We start from the raw sequence: 20875 nt of genomic DNA, 5'->3' as shown, positions 1-20875 counted from the left end.
CTGAGGGCGGGTCTATGAGTGAGGGTGACTGGTCCTAGCCTATGAAGACTACAGGATTTTTGTGCTTCTCTGCCTTGGAGTGAGCTTCTCTGCCTTGGAGTGAGCTTCAGAACGTTCAAGGTGGGATTTATTAATATAGATTTGTGATTTAACTGCCTTATAATGAAGTATTTCATTTAATTTCGTCTGCAAGAGTATTAAATGCTGTCTATTCTCAATGGAGGCCTGTTGGCCATGTCTTCTCCGAGCTCTGCATACTAACTGACTCAACCTCAGTATCTCTCTATTCCTAGCCTTACGTTTGTGTGCCATATAGCTGATGATTTCTCTGCGAAATACTGCCTTAGCCGCCTCCCAGTACAGGACCGGATCTTCAACGTGTATTGCGTTGTGTACTCTATAATCCCGCCAACTCTGATGTACGGAGGCCCTAAAACCCTGATCCCGATATAGCTCCGCGGGAAACACCCATCTCCTTTCCACTCCCCTCTCCTCCTTAGGCGCCCAGCTCATTTCCACCCAGGCATGATCAGATATCACATCTGCTCCTATTACTGATGTCGTCACTGAATTAAACATCTGTTCTGAAATCAACAAATAATCGATTCGTGCCTGTGTACCGTGTGCCCGTGAGAGGTGTGTATAGTCTCTCCCCTGCGGATTGAAAATCCTCCAGATGTCCACTAGCCCCACCTGTCGGCAAAGATTAGGCAGCCCCCGAGACTCCTGTCTAAGCTCATTCCTCCTAGTCCTGGTACTATCGCTCGAGGGGTCCATCACCATATTAAAGTCCCCCCCTACTATTATGGGCAAAGATTTGCTCGTTAACAGTCGTGAGGTGATCATCTTATAGAACTTCCGATCACATTGGTTCGGGGCATACCAACCGCCACCTGAAACTGAACATGTCCAAGACCGAGCTTATCGTCTTTCCACCAAAACCCACTTCTCCTCTTCCTCCACTTTCTATCTCAGTTGATAACACCCTCATCCTCCCCGTCTCATCTGCCCGCAACCTCGGAGTCATCTTTGACTCCTCTCTTTCCTTCTCTGCGCATATCCAGCAGATAGCCAAGACCTGTCGCTTCTTCCTCTTTAACATCAGCAAAATTCGCCCTTTCCTCTCTGAACACACCACCCGAACTCTCGTCCACGCTCTCATTACCTCTCGCTTGGACTACTGCAACTTACTCCTCACCGGCCTCCCACTTAGCCATCTATCCCCCCTTCAGTCTGTTCAGAACTCTGCTGCACGTCTCATATTCCGCCAGAACCGATATACTCATATCACCCCTCTCCTCAGGTCACTTCACTGGCTTCCGATCAGATACCGCATTCAATTCAAGCTTCTCCTTCTTACCTACAAATGCACTCAGTCTGCTGCCCCTCACTACCTCTCTACCCTCATCTCCCCTTACGTTCCCGCCCGTAACCTCCGTTCACAGGATAAATCCCTCCTCTCAGTACCCTTCTCCACCACCGCCAACTCCAGGCTCCGCTCATTCTGCCTCGCCTCACCCTATGCTTGGAACAACCTTCCTGAACCCTTACGCCAAGCCCCCTCCCTGCCCATCTTCAAGTCTTTGCTTAAAGCCCACCTCTTCAATGCTGCGTTTGGCACCTAACCCTTACCGTTCAGTGAATCCAGACTGCCCCAATTTGACTGCCCCTATCGGACCGACCGTTCACTTGTCTATTAGATTGTAAGCTCTTTGAGCAGGGACTGTCTCTCTTTGTTAAATTGTACAGCGCTGCGTAACCCTAGTAGCGCTCTAGAAATGTTAAGTAGTAGCATATACGTTGCCAAACAACATGGTTTGGCGCTGTATATGAGCCTAACAAAGTATAAATCTACCACCTGGATCAGTGAAGTTCACCTCTACTTTATCCACTATTCCTTTTCGAAACAGGATGGCAACCCCCCCTTTGTGAAAAATTATTTTAAATAACGCCACTTAGTAACTTCATGGTGTGCCTCTTAGTCTTTGTACATTTTGAAAGAGTAAACAACTGATTCACATTTACCTGTTCCACTCCACTCACAATTTTATACACTTCTACCATATCTCCCCTTAAGCTGTCTCTTCTCTAAGCTGAAGAGCCCTAACACATACTGGGGTCATTCCATCACCTTTCCCTTTATCAGTCTGGTCGCCCTTCTCTATACCTTTTCTAGTTCTGCTATATCTCTTTTTGAGATGCGATGACCAGAATTGCACACAATACTCAAGGTGCAGTTGCATCTTTGAATGATATTTTCCATTTTCTTCTCTAATCCTTTCCTAATAATTCCTGACATTCTGTTATTGACTGCTGCTGTATACGAAGGCAAAGATTTCAATGTATTGTGCACAGTGACACCTAGATCCTTTCCCTCGGTAGTGACACCCTACTATAGATTGTAACTACAATAAGGGTTATTTTTCCCTTAACTTTAGACTTGTCCACATTAAATTTCATCTGCCATTTGGATGCCCAGTCGTGCATAATGCAAAAATGGATACATGCTAAAACATTCAAAGAATAAATACAGATTAATACACTCTAAATACACAATACATAAAAATATAAAAATGATATTCACATAATCCCTAGCCCAGGAGTAAAGGTTGAACCTGTTCTCACTGAGAAAACCTGCTGTCCTTATTTTAAAATTACATCGGTATAATCTATCCTAATATAAGCCCAAAAAGCCCTACATCATTTCACCAGTAAATCCTCTCATGGGTTATGGCCAGCTATAATATTTGCATAATTTTTTTCTCATAGGGAAAATCTCTAGTATACATTTTTAACGGCAGAAATGGCCAGAACAATATTTGCTAAGGTAATTCATTTAGCTGATAATCTGATATTTATCAGTCAACATCACATTTTTGGTGTCTAGAAAATGTACCTTTCTGGTGTGTCCTGAAGAGAGGTTCATCTAGTCAATATTAGGGTAATTGAAATTTTTCAATGTTGTTATGTTCTGGTTTTGTTAATCTTTAGTCTTTGCTAGTATTTCTTAGTTTGTTTCAGCATTCTTCTTAGATAGATGGGACTGTACCCGCACTGCTATAGCATTCCGTGTTACATGTATCAATTCTGTTCATACAGATTCCAGAAAGTAGGTTTTTCCTGAAGAACTTTAATCCTACTTGATTATATGCCATTCTTAACATATAGTGCCACCTCACCACCAATTTAATCTACAATTTGTTTGTTTGTTTTTTACCCTGGTACAACAGTGTCCCTTTTATGACCATTTTTCAAGGTCTCCGAGATGCCTGTTGGGTCTATATGATCATTTATTGACAAATATTCTGACTCTTAATGGTGGTCTCAGCTCTGACAGCTTCCCATAATACCATTAGCAGAGCTGTGTTTGTCATACAGTTAAGACAGCTTCTGATAATATATTCAGCCGGGCACTTCTCTTTTTTCTTTTTCAGATAAGTGTGGGCTCCTTGCCAGGAACCCCGGTTTCTTCCTATCTTGGTATTGCTGACACTCCTCCACCAGCCTCAGTCTCTCTGGATGGCCCCTTAACCCCTGTGACGGATGATTCACCTCAAAAGAAGCTTATGGGACAGAAAGGAACTCCACCGCCTTCCCCATTGCTGTCAGAGCTGCTAAAGAAAAGCAGTTTGTTATCCACCAGTCCTCGGCTGGTATGTTTCAATGCCACCTTTCATGTGTGTGTTGCTTTCTTTTCCTTTAGTAATATAAGTAAGTGCTTCCCCATACACATGTGCTTATGTTCTCTTGTATCCACACATTCTAATCCCTATCTTCTTTCAGCAGGTCAGTGAAAATGAGATGGCTTTAGCATCAAATCAAACATGTAGCATCGTTGCCCACATGGATGTAGGAATGAATCTCTCAGCACTACATGCAGGGGATCTTCCCTCAGCATCTGTTGCAATTCCATCATCCCCTGCAGCTTCAGGTAACCAGGCAGGCACTTGGGATACTTCAGAATTATCATTATCCTCTCACCTCTTCAGAAGCCTGTCACTGATATTGAGGTACTTCTCTTGTCCTGCATGCTTTCCCTTCCTGTTTTTCCTCTTTTCACAGTGAAATCTTTGCCCTTTGCTCAGGCAATCAGTTTTTCCCTCCAATCCCTTCCTGCCACTTTTATTAATTGATGTCCTATTTTCTCCTTTGCTTACCAGCCCCCCTGCCAGGCCTTTTCTCCTTCCTCCCTCCTCCATTTTTATAGGCTCATTGCTTTTATCTATCCTCTTTTCCTCATCCTTTCTTCCAAGTCCCTTTTCTGTCCGTTCTCCCCTTGGAGCCCCTTCCCTCTCCTCTTTGTTTTCCCCATTAGGAATCCCATTTCTCATCCTAATATGCCACTTCTTTTCCCTCCTCTCTCTCCCCTTCTAAAGCCCTTTTCTGTTTGTTATTGCCATCCTTGAGGCTCCTTGCTATTTATCTTCCTACCTATCATGTTCCTACTACTACTGCTACTCAAAATTTCTAAAGCGCTACCAGACTTACACAGCACTGTACAGTTCCTCTCCCTTTTCCTCCTCTTCTCATAATTCCTTCATGTTCTCCTCTGCACTGCTTGGAAACTAGGGATGCAAGAAGATTAAAAATTGTAATCTCGATTAATTAGGTGATTAAGAGATACCTGCCAGCATCTTATTTTTGCCTTTCCCTCTTCTCGACCGGCTCACCTTTATCCAAATGTTTGTTTACCCCTTCAAAGAAGTAGAGTAGATTGGTGAGGCAAGATTTCCCTTGACTAAATCCATGTTGACTTTGAAGCATATTTTCAAAGTACTTAGCCTTCCAAAGTTCCATAGGTTTCTATGGAACTTTGGAAGGCTAAGTGCTTTGAAAATATGCCTCTTTGTCCCATTAACCAATACTTATGTATATGCTCTGTAATTTGTTCTTTATAATAGTCTCTACCATTTTGCCCGGCACCAATGTCAGGCTCACTGGTCTATGATTTCCTGGATCACCTGTGCATGGCCGGTCTTAGGCAGAGGCGACCAAGGCGGCCGCATAGGGCCTCACGCCTAAGGGGGCCCCGCGCGGCACGCTGAACTCTGCCTCCGACCTCTGCTCGGACCGCATCATGATCTTGCTCAGTCGCTCCGCTCCCGCTACTGGTGCCCACCCCCTGCTTGGGCCCGCTGTCAGCTGAGCTCCCCGTACCAGCCCCCGACAGTTGCAGCGAGCCAGCGACGGCCCCGACAGACATTTGCAGCGATGGCTCACCTCTAGCTTTTCACTTCCCGCTCAATGTCCCCCCTTCTGATGAGGTACTTCCTGTTTCCGCGAGGGCTTGAATCACTGAGCAGGAAAAGCTGGAGCCTGGTCGGAGGTGAGCCATCGCTGTGGTGCGAGTGCGTGCGTCTTAAAGTGGAGCAACAGGGCTACAGTTTGTGCCATTCAAAGGCAAGGTATGATAGCTTTTCTTATAAGGAACCTTTTTAAATTAAAGTGGGTCCCCAGGCAGGTAAATGTTTTATAAATAGTTTACACACATAGGAAAACCAAAAACATTTTGACCATATACTGTTGCTTGCTGGACTGTGTTCTGAGTGAAATCTCCCCTTCAGTCTTTAAAGACCAAATAGAATGAGGCAGAATGGCTCAAAATTTGTCATGCAGCGCACCACACCAAGATTTGCCACAAGAGAGCAGCTTTAATCTATAGGATTTTCCACTGCACTTCTAGGCACCTGACTTTCTTTGCAAGATTTGGTCCATCCTGCATTTTTCTTGTGCTGGAAGAAGTGCAGGGCAAGGGACAGAGATTTTAGTGTTATGATATGCAATTAGCTCCTCTCCAGAGCTGGTGATTTTGGGATACTGAAGCTAGACATGTATGTATATAATATCACGTTCATTGTTGATATAATTTAGAATTGAGAATGTGACTGTTGGGCAAATCACTGGACATGGAGGGTAGGGCAGTGGAGAGGAGAATTGCTGGATTTGGATGGCTGGAGCCTGGAGGGGGCAGGGGAGAAAAGATTTGCTAGATATGGATCATGGAGGAGAGGGCAGGGAGAGAGGAGAGTTGCTGGACATGGATGGCTGGATGGATCATGGAGGGGAGGGAAGACTGCTGGAAGGAGATGCACATGGATGGAGGGGAGGGAAGAGAGGAGAAATCTGGACATAGATGGAGTGGAGGGCAGGGAAGAGAGGAGAAATGTTGAGCAGGAATAGAGGGAAGGAAAGACAAAGGAAGGAGAGATGCACATGGATGGAGGGGAAGAGAGAGAGGAGAAATACTGGACATGGATGTAGGGAGGGGAGGAAAGTAGATGCACATGGATGGAGGGGAGTGAGGAGAAATGCTGGATATGGATGGAGGGAAAATTGCTGAATTTAAGGGCTGGATCAGAACACTTTGAAGGCAGATGCTTTAATGGGAACCTTGCACTTACATCTTTTTTGGCTACTTGCCTCTCTGGTTTGATGGGTAACAGAGTAATAGGGGAATTTGAAAGTACTGGATCTTTTCTTAATATTTTTCCTTTATTCTCCTTTGTTATGAGAATTGGAACTACTAATTGTAGTGGACTTGAACTGAATAATTTCTGGGGGGGTGGGTTCATGATAGCATTGTGGTTATTATTTCGATCAGTTTTTTTGTACAAGTTTAGCTTCATTTGTCTTTATTTGAAATTTCATAAATAAAAAAATTTTCTAAAAATGGAATAATCTTATCAATGGGGCGGAGCTAGGGTGGGGCGGGGCTAGGATGGGGCCCCACCAAATTGGTCTGCACAGGGCCCCGCACTTGCTAAGACCGGCCCTGCACCTGTGGAACCTTTTTTAAAAGTTGATGTTACATTGGCCAGTCATCCAGTACCATGCATGATTTTAAAGATAAATTACACAGTACTAACAATAGTTCTGCAAGTTCATTCAGTACTCTGGGATGAATACCATCTAGTCCAGGCGATTTGCTACTCTTCAGTTTGTCAAATTGCCCCATTACATCTTCCAGGTGTACATAGATTTGATTCAGTTTCTCTGACTCATCAGCTTTGAATACCATTTCTGGCACCAGTATCTCTCCAACATCTTCCTCGGTGAAGCAAAGAATTCATTTACTCTCTCTGCTATGGAAAAAGAAGCCAGCAGATCAATATAACATCAGAAAGATTTTATTGAAGATATACCGCATGTAAACAAATTGCCCGACACAGGCCGTGTTTCGCTCACCAAGGGCTGCGTCAGGGGCTACAATAAACAAACAGATTGAATTATAATAAATAAAACATCAAACTTAAAATATAAAAACAACATACCACCATAGTTTCTCATATATTCATGAAGAAATAGATAATGTATAAGCTATAAAATGATAATAAAATGTTATACATACATGTATGTAAAATCTAAACATGAATAAATAAGTATGTGGTGTACATAGAAAGGACCACTTAATACAAATAAATCAATCATCCCATCACAAAAAACGCATTATATGTATTTAAAAATTGTATATATATATATATATATATATATATATATAAGCATGTATATGATTCCCAACATATATTGTGATATCCCCCTTCTCACTCAGGGTGACCTGGTTCTCAATATGCAGATTAGTGTGCTACCCCTTCTCGCTCAGGGTGACCTGGTTCCCCCTAAGCAAATTAAACAGGTCTCACCAACTGCATATTTCTCAGGCAACTTTATTCCAGCCCCTGGGCACACTTCTTCTAGCTTAATACTTTATGCTTTCGTAGATCTTCACACTGAGCCTCCCCACACAGATACATGGGCTCAGTACTAGCTTCAATACTTTGGGGACTTCTAACCCCAGGCTTTGCAGCCTGCTTTTCTCAGTACTTTGGACACACAGTCCTCCCTTTGAACACACAGTTCTGGACACAGTCCTTTCTTATTTGGACACCCAGTCCTTCCTTCTTTGGACACACAGTCCTTTCTCTGAACACACAGTTCCTATAAGTACTGAGGACACAGTCAAACACTAATACTTTAGGGACTTCTTACCCCAGGATTTTCAGCCTACTGATCTCCTTTGGACACAGTCCACCACAAGTCCATAGGGTTAGCCAGTATCTTCCAGGGGCTCTCTCTTCTTCTGCTGCCAGCTCACTTCCCCTCCTTTCACAACTCAGGTGGGGTATAAGTGGTTAATTAGCTACACAGGACCCAGCCCATAACCTCCCACACCTGTGGACATCTCAGGGCTCTCCCAGGTCCTAGCGACCTCTAGTGGCTTACCCCTGATAGGACAGTCTCATACTTATCACAATATATAATAAATAATAAATATCTATATAAGAACATATACATAAAAACAGCAAAGCAAGGTCACTGATGTACAGCATTAGACAAACATATATAAATATGTGAAAATATTGTGTAACATATTAAATAATAAAAATGGAGTGGTGGACACATACCTAATTTGAAACCTGAAAGGAGCAACTCTAAAAACGGAAAACCTAAAAATATGAATGTAATCAAACACTAAATATAAATATATCAAACCAGCAATGATAAAAGATCATAATAATGAAAAATTAAAAAATAAGAAATAAAAACAAAAATAAATAGCAATATGAATAAGATTATGCTATAAAAGGTTACTCACTTGTGGTGTATAATAGATTGGAAAAAACCAGCGCATACAGCAGATGCCTAAAATGACTGTCCAAAAAATAAGGAATGAAAATTAAAAATGAAAATGAATAATGTATATAAAATCACTACTGTCCAGACTAACAGGATGTGGAGATGCACAATATACTGAATGTATGTGAGAAACATCTAATGGAATTATGTCATGGTTATACTATATATTGCTGTGTCAGAAAAAAGTGCTATGGTGTGTGTATGCTCGCTGCGTATTGTCAGAAAAAACCTCTAAAACTAAGTGCCAAAGGTGTCTAACAATAAAGGGTTATACTTGGTGATATCTGTTTAAAATCATTAACAAAACACCATAAACGCTCTAAAGTATTACTGTTACTCGTTCACAGTAAGAGAATATATGTGCAGGAAGGGGAATTTAAAAAAAACCAAACATAGAGCGTAATAAAATGAAACCGAGATGAGCAGTGCCTGAAAATCCAAGTCTCCAAAGCACAGGAAAATGCTGATGTATCTCAATAATAGTTATAAAAACGCGCCAAAAGTGAAGGGGGAGGGGAGAAAGAACCACCACTAAATGTTGTATGCAATTGTTGTCAGAGAGGGAAATAGCACTAGTATAACAGAGACACTATCCGAAGGACCTTATAAATATAAATATCTTATAAAGTACCTTGAAACAGAGGCTATACTCACTGTGACTCTTAACACAACGCAAGCAGATGCACTGCTGTCAAACCTGGAAAAACTTTGAGGAGTGTCGTGATGTTTTTTATCCTTGATTTCCGGGTCAAAGTTCAAAAAAAGGAAAATGAATTAAAAAGCCAAAGGACTGTATGCTATTGGCAAAGAATGACCACAAATATCAAAAAATATTCATACGTGACAAAAAACAAATCTTAAAAACACCAATGCTGAATTAGAAAAAAAAATGTAAATGAGGATATTGAATGATACTATGTATTCTCCGAGGACAAGCAGGCTGCTTGTTCTCACTGATGGGTGACGTCCACGGCAGCCCCTCCAATCGGAAACTTCACTAGCAAAGGCATTTGCTAGTCCTCGCGCGCCCATGCGCACCGTGCATGCGCGGCCGTCTTCCCGCCCGAACCGGCTTGTGTTCGTCAGTCTTCTTTTGTCCGCGCTCGGTACGGTCGTGTTTGCGCCCCTTATGTTGACCCTCGCGCGTCTTTTGACTTTCGCTTTAAAAAAAAAAAAAAAAAAAGGATTTCGGAGAAGGGCCTTTCGGTCTTTTTCCCCTTCCCGTATTTCCAGCTTTTTGCCCCGTTAAGTTTTCTTTCGTTTTCGGGGTAGGCCCTTTTGAGGCCTCGGGTCGAGTTTTTTCTCCCTCTCTTTTGGTGCCTTACCGCAATTACGAGTTTTGATTTCGCTGGCGTGATTTTTCCGCCCATGTCATCGAAGTCTCCCAGCGGCTTCAAGAAGTGCACCCAGTGCGCCTGGGTAATCTCGCTCACTGATAGGCACGCGTCGTGTCTTCAGTGTCTGGGGGCTGGGCACCGCCCGCAGGCCTGTAGTCTTTGCGCCCTTTTACAAAAAAGGACTCAGGTAGCGAGATTGGCCCAGTGGAACGTGTTGTTCTCGGGCTGTTCGTCGGCATCGGCACCGGGAGTATCGAGTGCATCGACGTCGATAGCGTCAAGACCTCCGCCCTCGGCCGCGACTGTATCGATTGCATCGAGGCATCGACCTTCTGCATCGTCAGGGCCGAGACATCGGAAGGCTGCGTCGGCGTCGGTGGTATCGGGACCTCCACTAGTGCTGATGTCGTCGGACGGTGGTGCTTCGACTGGAGTGCAGGTGAGGGCTGTCCATTCCCCTGCTGGTGGCGGTGAGCCTTCGGGTAGGTCTCCCCCTACCCTGAGGGCTCCTGCGGTACAGCCCCCCCGAGACTGACCTTCTTCAGCCTCGGCCCCAAGGAAGCGACGGCTGGATTCTACGTCCTCCTCGTCGGTACCGGGAAGCTCCGGTGACATGCTTCGTTTGAAAAAGTCAAAGAAGCATCGACACCGGTCTCCTTCCCGCGTCGGTACCGAGAGCTCTGGGTCGCCAAGGGAGTCGGCGCTCCACCCTGGACAGCCCGTAACAGCCTCCACGCCCGGAACAGACTCTGACTTCGACACCTGCATCGGTTTCCATGTCTTTCTCCACGGCCGCCCTGCACGAGAGTCTCCGGGCCGTTCTCCCAGAGATCCTGGGAGAGCTGTTGCGCCATTCCCCTCCGGTACCGGGGGTGCTTGCGCCACCGGTACCGTCGAGTGAGGCGCCGGCTGGCCCCTTGCCTGGGGTGAGGTCTCCGACATCGGTGCCGCTTGCGGTACCGACTGCGGTCGCCTCCCAGGAAGGCTCCCCGACGACGTCGGCGGAGGGAGCTTCGCCGGTGCGGGCGAGGGAGTCTACCTCTCGACGCTCACACCGTGGCCGTGTTTCCACGGAGTCGAGCCGGGCACGGCTTCAGACACAGGTTCGTGAACTTGTGTCTGATACCGATGGTGAGGCCTCGTGGGAGGAGGAGGAGGACATCAGATATTTCTCTGACGAGGAGTCTGATGGCCTTCCTTCTGATCCCACTCCCTCCCCTGAAAGACAGCTTTCTCCTCCCGAGAGTCTGTCTTTTGCGGCCTTTGTCCGGGAGATGTCTACGGCCATCCCCTTCCTGGTGGTTGTGGAGGACGAGCCCAGGGCTGAAATGTTTGAGCTCCTGGACTATCCTTCTCCACCTAAGGAAGCGTCCACAGTACCCATGCATCATGTCCTAAAAAAGACATTGCTGGCGAACTGGACCAAGCCTCTAATCCCCACATTCCCAAGAAGATCGAGTCCCAGTACCAGATCCATGGAGACCCAGAGCTGATGCGCACTCAGTTGCCTCACGACTCTGGAGTTGTGGATTTGGCCCTAAAGAAGGCTAAGAGTTCTAGGGAGCATGCTTCGGCGCCCCCGGGCAAGGACTCTAGAACCTTAGACTCCTTTGGGAGGAAGACCTACCATTCCTCTATGCTCATGGCCAAAATTCAGTCTTACCAGCTCTACACGAACATACACATGCGGAACAATGTGCGGCAGTTGGCGGGCTTGGTGGACAAGCTCCCTCCTGAGCAAGCCAAGCCATATCAGGAGGTGGTCAGGCAGCTGAAGGCATGCAGAAAATTCCTGGCCAGAGGGGTGTATGACACCTTTGATGTTGCGTCCAGGGCCGCTGCTCAAGGTGTGGTGATGCGCAGACTCTCATGGCTGCGTGCCTCCGACCTGGAGAATAGGATCCAGCAGCGGATTGCGGACTCGCCTTGCCGTGCGGACAATATTTTTGGAGAGAAGGTCGAACAGGTGGTAGAGCAGCTCCACCAGCGGGATACCGCTTTCGACAAGTTCTCCCGCCGGCAGCCTTCAGCTTCTACCTCCACAGGTAGACGTTTTTATGGGGGAAGGAAGACTGTTCCCTACTCTTCTGGTAAGCGTAGGTACAATCCTCCTTCTCGACAGCCTGCGGCCCAGGCTAAGCCCCAGCGCGCTCGCTCTCGTCAGCAGCGTGCGCCTCAGCAAGGCCCCTCGGCTCACCAGCAAAAGCAAGGGGCGAGCTTTTGACTGGCTCCAGCAGAGCATAGCCGACATCAACGTGTCAGTGCCGGGCGATCTGCCGGTCGGGGGGAGGTTGAAAGTTTTTCACCAAAGGTGGCCTCTTATAACCTCCGACCAGTGAGTTCTTCAAATAGTCCGGCACGGATACACCCTCAATTTGGCCTCCAAGCCTCCAAATTGCCCACCGGGAGCTCAGTCTTACAGCTTCCAGCACAAGCAGGTACTTGCAGAGGAACTCTCCGCCCTTCTCAGCGCCAATGCGGTCGAGCCCGTGCCATCCGGGCAAGAAGGGCTGGGATTCTATTCCAGGTACTTCCTTGTGGAAAAGAAAACAGGGGGGATGCGTCCCATCCTAGACCTAAGGGCCCTGAACAAATATCTGGTAAAGGAAAAGTTCAGGATGCTTTCCCTGGGCACTCTTCTTCCCATGATTCAGGAAAACGACTGGCTATGCTCTCTGGACTTGAAGGACGCCTACACACACATCCCGATACTGCCAGCTCACAGGCAGTATCTGCGATTTCAGCTGGGCACACGTCACTTCCAGTACTGTGTGCTACCCTTTGGGCTCGCCTCTGCGCCCAGAGTGTTCACGAAGTGCTTAGCTGTAGTAGCAGCGGCGCTTCGCAGGCTGGGAGTACACGTGTTCCCCTATCTCGACGATTGGCTGGTGAAGAACACATCCGAGGCAGGAGCACTACAGTCCATGCAGATGACTATTCGCCTCCTGGAGCTACTGGGGTTTGTGATAAATTATCCAAAGTCCCATCTTCTTCCAGTACAGAGACTCGAATTCATAGGAGCTCTGCTGGATTCTCGGACGGCTCGTGCCTATCTCCCGGAGACGAGAGCCAACAACTTGTTGTCCCTTGTCTCGCGGGTGCGAGCGTCCCAGCAGATCACAGCTCGGCAGATGTTGAGATTGCTGGGCCACATGGCCTCCACAGTTCATGTGACTCCCATGGCCCGCCTTCACATGAGATCTGCTCAATGGACCCTAGCTTCCCAGTGGTTTCAGGCTGCTGGGGATCTAGAAGACATGATCCACCTGTCCACGAGTTTTCTCAAATCCCTGTATTGGTGGATGATTTGGTCCAATTTGACTCTGGGACGTCCTTTCCAAATTCCTCAGCCACAAAAAGTGCTGACTACGGATGCGTCTCTCCTGGGGTGGGGAGCTCATGTCGATGGTCTTCACACCCAGGGAAGCTGGTCCCTCCAGGAACGCGATCTGCAGATCAATCTCCTGGAGTTACGAGCGGTCTGGAACGCTCTGAAGGCTTTCAGAGATCGGTTGTCCCACCAAATTATCCAAATTCAGACAGACAACCAGGTTGCCATGTATTACATCAACAAGCAGGGGGGCACCGGATCTCGCCCCCTGTGTCAGGAAGCCGTCAGCATGTGGCTCTGGGCTCGCCGTCACGGCATGGTGCTCCAAGCCACATATCTGGCAGGCGTAAACAACAGTCTGGCCAACAGGTTGAGCAGGTTTATGCAACCTCACGAGTGGTCGCTCAACTCCAGAGTAGTGCGCCCGATCTTCCAGGTGTGGGGCACCCCCTTGGTAGATCTCTTTGCATCTCGAGCCAACCACAAAGTCCCTCAGTTCTGTTCCAGGCTTCAGGCCCACGGCAGACTGGCATCGGATGCCTTCCTCCTGGACTGGGGGGAAGGTCTGCTGTATGCTTATCCTCCCATACCTCTGGTCAGGAAGACTTTGTTGAAACTCAAGCAAGACTGAGGCACCATGATTCTGATTGCTCCTTTTTGGCCGCGTCAGATCTGGTTCCCTCTTCTTCTGGAGTTATCCTCCGAAGAACCGTGGAGATTGGAGTGTTTTCCGACCCTCATCACACAGGACGAAGGGGCGCTTCTGCATCCCAACCTCCAGTCTCTGGCTCTCACAGCCTGGATGTTGAGAGCGTAGACTTTGCCTCTTTGGGTCTGTCAGAGGGTGTCTCTTACATCTTGCTTCCAGGAAAGATTCCACTAAGAGGAGTTACTTCTTTCTATGGAGGAGGTTTGCCATCTGGTGTGACAGCAAGGCCCTAGATCCTCGCTCTTGTCCTACACAGACCCTGCTTGAATACCTTCTGCACTTGTCTGAGTCGGGTCTCAAGACCAACTCTGTAAGGGTTCACCTTAGTGCAATCAGTGCATACCATTACCATGTGGAAGTTAAGCCGATCTCAGGACAGCCTTTAGTTGTTCGCTTCATGAGAGGTTTGCTTTTGTCAAAGCCCCCTGTCAAACCTCCTACAGTGTCATGGGATCTCAGTGTCGTTCTCACCCAGCTGATGAAACCTCCTTTTGAACCACTGAACTCCTGCCATCTGAAGTACTTGACCTGGAAGGTCATTTTCTTGGTGGCAGTTACTTCAGCTCGTAGAGTCAGTGAGCTTCAGGCCCTAGTAGCCCAGGCCCCTTACACCAAATTTCATCATAACAGAGTAGTCCTCCGCACTCACCCTAAGTTCTTGCCAAAGGTTGTGTCGGAGTTCCATCTGAACCAGTCAATTGTCTTGCCAACATTCTTTCCCCGTCCTCATTCCTGCCCTGCTGAACGTCAGCTGCACACATTGGACTGCAAGAGAGCATTGGCCTTCTATCTGGAGCTGACACAGCCCAACAGACAGTCCGCCCAATTGTTTGTTTCTTTTGATCCCACCAGGAGGGGAGTGGCTGTGGGGAAACGCACCATATCCAATTGGCTAGCAGATTGCATTTCCTTCACTTACGCCCAGGCTGGGCTGGCTCTTGAGGGTCATGTCACGGCTCATAATGTTAGAGCCATGGCAGCGTCGGTAGCCCACTTGAAGTCAGCCACTATTGAAGAGATCTGCAAAGCTGCGACGTGGTCATCTGTCCACACATTCACATCTCATTACTGCCTGCAGCAGGATACCCGACGCGACAGTCGGTTCGGGCAGTCAGTGCTTCAGAATCTGTTAGGGGTTTAGAATCCAACTCCACCCCCCTAGGCCCATGTTTATTCTGTTCCAGGCTACACTCTCAGTTAGTTGGATAAATTGTTAGGTCAATCTCAGTTATGTCCTCGCCGTTGCGAGGCCCTATTGACCATGTTTGTTGTTTTGAGTGAGCCTGGGGGCTAGGGATACCCCATCAGTGAGAACAAGCAGCCTGCTTGTCCTCGGAGAAAGCGAATGCTACATACCTGTATAAGGTATTCTCAGAGGACAGCAGGCTGATTGTTCTCACAAACCCGCCCGCCTCCCCTTTGGAGTTGTGTCTTCCCTTGTCTTTGTCTTGCTACATATGGGACTGACGAACACGAGCAGTGCGCATGGGCGCGCGAGGACTAGCAAAGGCCTTTGCTAGTGAAGTTTCCGATTGGAGGGGCTGCCGTGGACGTCACCCATCAGTGAGAACAATCAGCCTGCTGTCCTCGGAGAATACCTTCTACAGGTATGTAGCATTCGCTGTATTGACATTGGAAATTTATATATATGTATTAGGATAATTAAAAAGCACTAGACTTGCAAAAAAAAATACGTAATGATTGTTGATGAAATGCAAGCGACCAAAAACAAAGAAATAAAATGCAATAATAGTCACCCTAAGTGAAAAAGTGCTCATAGTTAGGGCAATATATAGAATGCATGAACAAAATTAAAAATATAAAAAACATATATATGTACCCATGATTGATAAAAATTGAAAATAATGGGATGACAAAATAAAAAATGAATATAAATAAAAAGAATAATTTATTCAAAGAAAGACTGATAGATCTGTCTCCATGTTCAGACCTTTAGGATGTAGTGTTTGTAACTCAAAAATAAATTGTTGCTCCTTTCTTAGGAGGAAAGTGTCAACTGGTCCACCTCTCCAATTCTTCTTGTAAACAAATACAATGCAAAACAGTAAATCTTCAAAACAATGTCCTAAATTCTTTGAGTGTTCCACCAGTGGTTTCTCGAGTGCATTCCATTTTATGGCACTTTTATGCTCAATTATTCTGGTATTGAATTGTCTCTTAGTTTTGCCTATATAGGCTAAACCACACGGGCAAATTACCGCATAGGTAACATTTCTAGTTTTACAATTAGAGAATTCTTTAAGATGAATCTTTTTATTCGATGATGGAATATGAAGAACAGTAGTTTTAATATTCACATTGCAGACAGAGCAGGAACCACACGGGTAATGTCCTACTGGTAATTTCCTTAGTGTTGTTGATTCAATATGAAATGCTGATGGAACTAATAAATCCTTTAAATTCTTTTCACGTTTATATGCTACTAATAACTGTTTGTTATCAAAGGTAGAAATGCCCTGTATTAAATGCCAATGTTTTCTGATAATCTTGACAATGGGATTAGACATATGATTAAATGGAAGTGTGCATACGATTCTGTCATTCTTTTTCTTCTTGACTGGTTTTAAAAGCTCAGACCTAGACAACCCAGAGGCTCTCTCAAATCCCTTATTTATATGTTTGAGTGGGTAGCCTCTCTCGTAAAAACGTCTCGTCATATCTTGTGATCTATAATGATATGTACGAGGATCAGAACATAATCTCCGTAGCCTTAAAAACTGGCTATATGGTAGATTTTTCTTCAGGGATGAGCTGTGACAACTGTTGTATTTTAGAAATTTGTTGACATCTGTAGGTTTGCGGTAGATGTCTGTTATGAATTTGTTACCTTTAACGCAGATCTTAATATCCAAAAAAGGAATACTTTTATCATTATACTTTGAAATTTCAAATTTGAGTCCAAGGAATTTAACCAAATATAAAAATCTTGCAAATCGCTGGTTGTCCCATTCCAAATCAAGAAAACATCATCTATGTAACGCTTCCATAAAAAAAAATATTTGTTATAAACCTATTTTCAGTCAAGAACTTTTCTTCAAAATTTCCAACATATAAATTTGCAATAGATGGAGCGAATGTCGCACCCATTGCAGTGCCCTTGATTTGCTGATAAAATTTACTATTAAAAGCAAAGTAATTTCTAGTCAATGCAATAACTGCTAGTTCAACAATAAAAACAGTAGGTACACGACGGTAAAAATCTCTCTTGGAAATGATATTCCTAATAATCTCAATAGACTCTGGGGTATGTTGGTGTAAAGACTCTCTATGTTTAGTGTGACCAAAATCATATCTTTATTCGGTGTTATATTACTCAATATGTTAATCATGTCCGCTGAATCGCGTACGTATGATGGTATCCGGCTGGCAAAGGGTCGTAAAAACTTATCTACGAATACAGATAATGGTTCTAAAACCGAACCACATGCAGAGACAATAGGTCTTGCAGGAGGAGAGGTAAGACATTTGTGTATTTTTGGGAGGATGTATAGTGTGGGAATAACTGGTTCTTCTACAACTAAAAAATCTGCTTCTTTGGATGTGATATATTGCGCTTCCTTACCTAGTTCAACTAATCAGTTAATATCTTTCTGAATACTATGTGTAGGATCATTCTTAAGCTCCTTGTAAAAAGTATGGTCATCTAACTGTCTGTTGATCTCTTTGATATAATCCTCTCTATTCATCACAACAACTGCTCCCCCTTTATCCGCGGGCTTAATGACAATACTATGATCATTCCATAGAGACTTAATAGCACGTTTTTCATCTTTAGTCATATTGTAGTAAATTCTTCTGTTGTCCTGTTTTTCTAATAAAGTAATATCATTGAGGAAAACACTCTCAAATGCTTTAATTAAAAAGTGTGGATTACCTGGTGGGTGCCATTTACTATCCTTCCGTACTATTGATATATCCGTTGTATTGTCATTTTTGCCTTCAAAAAAATCTATTATTTTTAATTTTCTAATAAACTTATAGAATTCTATTCTGGTTCTAAATGAATCATACTGGGGGGTAGGTATAAAAGAGAGACCTTTACTTAGAACTTGGCTTTCTACATCAGTTAAAGGTCTATTGGAAATGTTGAAGACTGTACTTAATACCTGTTTCTGCTATGGCCTTGTCTTCTCTGAGTGACCCTTTTACCCAGTTGATTCTCTTGCCAGTTTCTTGCTTCTAATATACCTAAAAAAAAAGTTTTTTGCCTCCAACGCAATCTTCTTTTCAAGGTCTCTCTTTGCCTTCCTTATCAGCGCTTTGGATTTGACTTGCCATTCCTTATGCTGTTTCCTATTATTTTCAGTCGGATCCTTCTTCCATTTTCTGAAGGATTTTCTTTTAGCTTTAATAGCTTCCTTCACCTCACTTTTTAACCATGCCAGCTGTCGTTTGGCCTTCCTTCCTCCTTTTTTAATACATGGAATATATCTGGCCTGGGCTTCCATTTTTGACTTTTACAGCTGCTCCTCTAAGGTTTTTTTTTTTTTAAACCTTTCTTCTCGTTTTATCATAGTCTCCTTTTTGAAAGTTAAATTCTAATGTTTTGGATTTCCTGTGTGCATTTACTCCAGAGCTTATATCAAATTTGATCATGTTATAATCACTGTTATTAAGTTTAAAAGCTGCTCTATCTCTACTACTACTACTACTACTTATCATTTGTATAGCGCTACTAGACATACGCAGCGCTGTACACTTGAACATGAAGAGACAGTCCTTGCTCGACAGAGCTTACAATCTAATTAGGACAGACAACCAAGAGATAAGGGAATATTAAGTGAGGATGATAAATAAGGGTTAGGAGTTAAAAGCAGCATCAAAAAGGTGAAGATTCTGGTGTGGAAGAGGTAGATCTGGAGTCATCAACGTAAAGATGATACTGAAAACCATTGGGATGAGATCAGAGTACCAAGGGAAGAAGTATAGATGAGAAAGGAAGAGGTCCCAGGACAGATCCCTGAGTACACCAACTGACAGTGAATAGAAGTAGAGGAGGATCCACTAGAGTTACACTAAAGTTACGCTGGGAGAGATAAGAAGAAACCAGGAAAGAACAGAGCCCTGAAATCCAAGTGAGGACAGCGTATCAAGAGTAGGCTGTGATCAACAGTGTCAAAAGCAGCAGATAGTTGAGAAGGCATGAGGATAGATAGAGACTTTTGGATCTGGCCAGGAACAGGTCATTGGAGACCTTTAGCAAGCGCTGTTTCAGTTGAATGAAGGGGGTGAAAGCCAGATTGAAAGTGGATCAAGATAGCTTGAGATGAAAGAAAGTCAGGCAACGGCGGTGAACAGCACTTCAAGTATCTTGGATAGGAAAGGGAGGAGGGAGGTGGGACGATAGTTGGAAGGACAGGTAGGGTCCAATGAAGGTTTTTTAAGGAGTGGGTGTGACTACGGCATATTGAAGGCATCAGGAACAGTCGCAGTGGACAGTGAAAGATTGAGGATATGATAGATAAAAGGGATGACAGTAGGAGAGATAGTGTTAAGTAGATGGGTGGGAATAGGATCAGAGGAATAGGTAGTTAGTTTCGAGGAAGAATAAGATGTGTAGTTTCCTCTTCAGTGATTTCAGAAAAGGAAGGAAAGGAGCAGGGGTTGGAGGGTTGAGAGAATGGACTAAGGAAGGAGAGGTGGAGGTGACCTGGTTGAGAATTCAAGTTTAATCTTGTGAACCTTATCATAAAATTACTCAGCCAGAGTCCTGGGGGGAAAGTGAAGGGGGGGGGGGGGGGGTTGCAGGTGAAGGCACTTTGAGGGAGAGAGTTCAGTGTTGGCAAAGAGACGTCTAAGGTTTGAGCCAAGAGAATTTGTCACTGGATGTAATAGTCCTGTTTGGCAAGTAAAAGAGCAGACTGTAAGGAGGTCAGCGAAGATTTGAAATGTATGAAGTCAGCATGGATCCGGGATTTCAGCCAAGGCGTTCGGCACGCGGCACAGGAACGTAGGTAGCGGATTCTAGAGGTCAGCCAAGGCTGGGGTTGGTACGTTTTACAGAACGGAGAATGGGAGGAGCAAAGAGTATCCAGAGCAGAGGAGAGAATAGTATTATAGAAAAGAGACAGCCTCATTGACAGACTTGGATAACATAGTGGTAGAGAAGAGATTGAACACTGGAGGACAGAGTAGAAGGGTCACTAGCCTGAAGATTCCTAATGTGTTGGTTTAAGATTGGACGGGACCTGGGGAGGAGGGTGTTTAATTGTGAAAGTTCTCAGAGATGGTCAGAGAGGGGAAGAGTTGAGGCACAGAAACTGGAGAGTGAGCAGTTTGAGAAGAGGATAAGATCAAGACAGAGGCCATCTCTGGTGAGTGGGGGCAGTGGAGCAGAGTTGAAGATTGAAAGAGGAGTTAAAAGCAAGAAACTGGAAGACTAAGAGTCAGAGGGATCATTAGCATGAATGTTAAATCCCCAAGAATGAGGGAAGGAGATGAAGGGTTCAAGAAAGAAGGGAAAGCCAGGCATCAAAGTCAGTGAGAAAGGAAGAAAGGGACTTTCTCCTTTTTAAACGCTGTTGCCAGCAGCCTAGTTCATCCTGGTTAAGGTGGAGCCCATCATTCCGGAATAGGCTCCCCCTTCCCAGATTGTTTCCCAGTTCCTAACAAATCATAAAACTCGCCTCCCTGTACCATCGCCTCATCCAGCATTGAGACTCTGGAGCTCTGCCCACCTTTTGGCTCCTGTGCGTAGAATGGGGATCACTTCTGAAAATGGTCCTCTGGAGTTCTGGATTTGACCTTCTACCTAAGAGCCTGAATTTGACTTCCAGAACCTTCCTCCCACATTTCTTATGTCATTGGTACCCATGTGAACCAAGACAACTGGCTCCTCCCCAG

The 20875-nt window shown here is 45.1% G+C and overlaps 1 protein-coding gene across 5 annotated transcripts in view; it reads left to right on the top strand.

Moving 5' to 3' along the window:
* Positions 1–20875, top strand: part of BRD8 (bromodomain containing 8) — a 235522-nt gene that overhangs the window by 109676 nt on the left and 104971 nt on the right. For 3 of the 5 annotated variants that reach the window (XM_030211274.1, XM_030211275.1, XM_030211276.1), the window contains exons 9-10: positions 3435–3653; positions 3784–3931. In XM_030211274.1, coding sequence (XP_030067134.1) covers positions 3435–3653; positions 3784–3931 — 367 coding nt within the window. The remainder of the gene's footprint in view (positions 1–3434; positions 3654–3783; positions 3932–20875) is intronic. The other 2 variants (XM_030211273.1, XM_030211277.1) reach the window with 1 other exon arrangement.

The sequence above is a fragment of the Microcaecilia unicolor genome, chromosome 8, assembly GCF_901765095.1.
Source record: "Microcaecilia unicolor chromosome 8, aMicUni1.1, whole genome shotgun sequence".
In the NCBI taxonomy this organism is placed as follows: Eukaryota; Metazoa; Chordata; class Amphibia; order Gymnophiona; family Siphonopidae; genus Microcaecilia; species Microcaecilia unicolor.
The sequence above is the reverse complement of the archived record's forward strand: the minus strand, read 5'-3'. Positions and strand labels throughout refer to the sequence as shown.